Consider the following 4,923-nt stretch of genomic DNA (forward strand, 5'->3'; position numbering starts at 1 on the left):
TTATTTGGCCACTTCGATTTAGCCTATAGCATTTTCAAACATTTTCACATAGGTTCTATTTCATAATTTCACCCCCTTTTTCTTATGGAACAAAAATTAACTAAAATTGTCGGGTTCTATCTTAAGCTTGGCTTTCTAGAGGCCCACTAACATAATTAAACTTATGCTAACATTCATAGAATTCTCGAAAATTGGGGCGTTATAGCTTTGGGCCATCCAAGGCTGATTTCCTTATCGTGTCTGTAATCACTGCAGATATGTCATGCTTGAGTTATGGCAAAGCTAATTGTCAACGTATCATAATGTTCTATTGATGTTGAGGTTAAAATTTTTGTTGTGTTGATGGAACTTGCCTTTCACCATCTACGATAAGTGTTTGATTTTTTTTTGTTTTTCTTCTGAATTGTATGATTTCATTCATTGAACAAATTAATGAATTGACCTTTCAAAAAAATTATTATTAATCTTAAACACACATTTATGTTCTAGGTTTGTGATTTCCAAAAAAATATATGCATGTATTAAAATTTTTGATATTTTAAAAATTGATTAGATGATATTATCTTTTATTAGTATGTAAAAATTAAAATAATCTTCATCTAAATTATTCCGTTATTTTCGTACATTAGGATAACAATATAACGATATGTGGAATATATATATAATAATTACATTTTCATTAAGAAAAAAATAAATAAAACAGAGAGGAAACGAAAGAACCGCGCAGGTCATAGGGCACCCACCATTCCAAACGATTGACTTCAATTGGAATTTGAGATATCAAGCAATGGGAACCTTCACCGGCTGCTTATCAATTTCATCCTTCCAGGGGTTTCCCCTTAACTCATTCATGGGACTCCGCCTAAGAGCTCTCCAAACAGCACTGTTACACTTGAAGCCCGACCCGAATGCTATCTGCCATACCCTGTCACCACTCGACACCCGACCCTTGGCCTCCGTGTAAGCCAGTTCATACCACAAGGAGCTACTTGAAGTGTTCCCAAATCTATGTAGAGTCATCCTTGAAGGCTCCATATGCCAATCTGTTAGCTGCAAATTCTTCTGCAATTCATCCAAAACCGCCCTTCCACCAGCATGGATACAGAAATGCTCGAAAGCAAGCTTGAAATCAGGTATGTATGGCTTAACTTTGGCTTTGAAAATCTTCTTTCGAACAAGAGTAACAAAGAACATGAACTGCTCTGTCCAGGGTAAAACAAGGGGACCCAGAGTGGTAATATTGGTTTTCAATGCGTCTCCAGCCACAGCCATTAGTTCACGAGCCAACGAAACCCCAACGGTTCCTTTCTCATCCTCTCTTTGGTAGACGCAGTTGTAATGTTTGTCGTCCGCGCCTTTATGGGTTCGAACCAAGTGAACCAGCTGGTACTTGGAACGACTCTTGTCTCCAGCTTTGTTCGACAAGAGCACAGCGGCTCCACCCATGCGGAATATGCAGTTGCATAGCAACATGGACCTGTCATTGCCGAAATACCAATTCAGTGTTATGTTTTCCGTGCTTACCACTACGGCATACGTATTGGGATTGGCTTGAAGGAGGTTTTTAGCGAGCTCAACTGATATAAGGCCTGCACTGCACCCCATTCCTCCGAGATTGTAGCTCTTGATATCCGTACGTAGCTTGTAATGGTTAACAATCATGGCTGAGAGGGATGGGGTTGGATTGAATAAGCTGCAATTAACGATAAGGATGCCTATATCCTTGGGGTTGACCCCGGTTTTCTCAAAAAGCGAGTCGAGTGCTCCGAACATTACAGCTTCTGCTTCAGATCGAGCTTCTTCCATGCACAGATTTGGCGGTGTAGATGTTATTCCTCTGGGGAAATACGTCTCGTCGCCTAGACCAGACCGGGTTGATATCCGTCTTTGAAATTGGAGCGTGTCCTCCGTGAAAGCTCCGCTATCTTCAGTCATATTGAGGAAGGAATCAACTGACATTTTACGATCATCTTCAGGTTTGTAACAAGCAAAGTCTACGAGGTAAACCGGCCTTGACCGTTTTGCATAGTAGAGAGCAAAGAGGAAGAACATAAACAATGAAGCAGCTGGTGTTGTAGCAGCATCAATGCTCTCAAGTCGAAGGGCTTGGTTGGTCCATAACTCGGAAATCCGGTCCATTTTTAGATCAATGAAGTGAACCAGAATGGTATAGAGAAGTGGTAGGATTAAAGCAACCATGAGAATGGTTGCAGGGTTACATGAATAACCATACCCTAACTTCACATACTTAAGCTTTACAGATTGCAGGAAATCAGGCAATCTTCGCCGGATTTTGATGACGGCGGAGGAGGAGTCTTTGAATGCCATTTCCGCCGTCAGCCTCTCTTTATCCATCTCAATACTATCCTTATCCATACTTGTCTCTCCAATCATGGTTGTCTTGTAAAAATTAGCTAAAATGGAACTGGTTTGGGTATGAAAAGAAATGGGAGAAAGCTTGCTTGAGAGAAGATGTGAAATAAAGAGAGTTAATATAAGAATAAGTAGAAGAAAGAGAGTCAATTAGGGAAAGCTGGAAGGAGAGTGTTGAATTAATGGTGGGTAGTTCCGAGAAAGGATAGATAGCTCAACCACCAAAGATACATAATAATATCAAGAAAAAAAAATGTGAGTAAAAAGGCCTTGAAGAGGATGTTGCCGACTTGGCGTGTTGGTATATTGTTGATGGGAGTGTAAAATGCCTAATCCACCATGTGAGATTGCGAGGTTTCTTGCAAGAAAAGGTGAATGAGACTTTATGAAGGTCTTTTCATTTCCCATTGCATGGTGTTTTAGGTTAGCTGCAAGAAATCTATCTTTTTGTTCTCATTTTAAGCCCATAAAATAAAAAGGTCAAAAGAGAGAAAGGGGGAATTGGGCGGTGGATTGTAGGTGACTGCCAAAGAGAGGACAATAAATAGAGGGGGTCAAAGAAGGTTGTCACGACTCGCTAACCTGCCCAAATGCCCAGTATACAAACTTCGTCTTCAACCAATCCTGATATCATTTTATAATCATATTTTCCATAAATACATTACTTAAGCCAATGTTCCTAAAATTATTTTTTAAGTGAAAAGAAACTGTATTGGTGTACAAGCACTATTTTTCACATATATACATATTATTTATTATTATAAAAAATTTATCTTAATAATTTAATTTGATTAAGGTTTATTGGATCTCAATTATTAAATAAAATATAAGGTCGAATATGTGTAGATATTTTATTAATTAAATTTTAGTTGATGATGAACTAATTAGAAATTAAGTTCAACCTGCAAAAGTTATATATTAGTGTTATTATTTTTAATACATAACTTTTTCTAAATCCCATCTTCAGACAAGAGAGTCACTTTCTTTAAAATACTTGTATATTAATTTAAAAAATTAAAACCATAATATTAGAAGATTTATATGCTTCCGTATTTAATTTTATTTTTAATTTATTTTTAATAATTTAACATAAAAATATTAATTTATCAAATTTTACAGTTTTAACTAATGATATTTGTTGAAGATTTAGATTTTGATTTTAAAAAAAGAGGTGTGTGATTGGATCCCTATTCACGATTATATACTAATTTACGCTTGCAGTGATGTTTGGTAAATTCTGGCATTGTTGATTGTACATTCTTTTTGCATAATTTTGCATATTTCATTAGAATTCTTTGGTTGATGCACTGTTTATTGGTTTGTGGGATTAGTTTTTTTTTCTCTCTCACTAATTACTCTGGTATATATTAAGTATGTTAGAATGATTTGATGCATTTATCAAGTACTGGTTGAAAATTTGCAATTATCAAATTTTACTCTGTTTATTGAATTGTGTGGATTTTAAGTTCACTATGTGTGAATTGCAATGTTGAGATTTTATTAGTGCTATTTTATGATAATTTGTCATGGGATTGAATAAATTTGTTTAACAATTGCATGATTAAGGAATTAAAAAAAAATTAAAAGAAGTTTCTTGAATGGTGATATTTAGATAATTTTGTTTTAGGTTATTTCAAAAATTACAACCCGATCAGAAATTCAATTTTGACTTTTGATAATTATTTTTGTTTTAAAATATAAAAGGTTATGTGTATATAACTTAAGTCATGTTAATATAGATCAAACCAAACGAAAGTTAATATTTAACAAAAGTTATATGTGCAACTGCGGTAATAAACATATGACGATTATTTGGTTTTACAGGTGAATAAATAAATATTTATTATTCTAAAATATTTTTATTGTCAATGTTTGATTATTACAACAAAATATCACTTACAAGTTAATATTTTGTCCAAAGAGGAAATAATAATGGAGTGTTTGGTATCTTAAGATGGGGTTACTTGTATTCAAATTGTTCTAATTTAAATTTGAAGCTTTATGTGAGATTGTTTGTTTGATTCAACTATTATTACACTTTCAACATCACAGTTAACATTAACTCAATTCCTATGTTAAAGACACCAACTTGAAATCATGGTTAGAGAATCTTATAATTTTTCTCAGAATCATGGATCACGACGTTGCATTAAGGATTGTTTCTCCTCTTCAGCTTACAAATGAGAGTACCTCTAATCAATGGAGAGAGATGGAAAGGTAAGCGAGATCAAATCGCATGTATATGATAATCATAAAGAAGATCATTCCAAAAACATTTATGGGCGTTATGTCTGATAAGATTACCATGGCTAAAGAATTCATGGCCAACATTGAAAAGAGATTTGCCAAGAATGAAAAGGGTAAAATTGATACATTCTTAACAAATCTAACTTCAATGTGGTATACAAAGAAAAATAAGAAAGTTGCGGATACGACACCACAAAAGAAACAACAAAAGAATTCAACTAAATATAGTTATTTCTCTTGTGATGCGCAAGATACACTACTTAATTTTGTTTGTTTAGATGTTAATCCGACTTTAGTATCTAG

General features: G+C 34.4%; 1 protein-coding gene across 1 annotated transcript; it reads right to left on the reverse strand.

The window, feature by feature from the left end:
* Positions 1 to 594: 594 nt before the first annotated feature.
* On the reverse strand, positions 595 to 2,856 carry LOC107953001 (3-ketoacyl-CoA synthase 1). Its single transcript, XM_041117916.1, has one exon. It carries the CDS (start codon positions 2,392 to 2,394, stop codon positions 781 to 783), a length of 1,614 nt encoding a protein of 537 aa, XP_040973850.1. The 5' UTR covers positions 2,395 to 2,856; the 3' UTR covers positions 595 to 780.
* Between the last annotated feature and the right edge of the window lie 2,067 nt (positions 2,857 to 4,923).

Source organism: Gossypium hirsutum, chromosome A07 (assembly GCF_007990345.1).
Source record: "Gossypium hirsutum isolate 1008001.06 chromosome A07, Gossypium_hirsutum_v2.1, whole genome shotgun sequence".
NCBI lineage: Eukaryota > Viridiplantae > Streptophyta > Magnoliopsida > Malvales > Malvaceae > Gossypium > Gossypium hirsutum.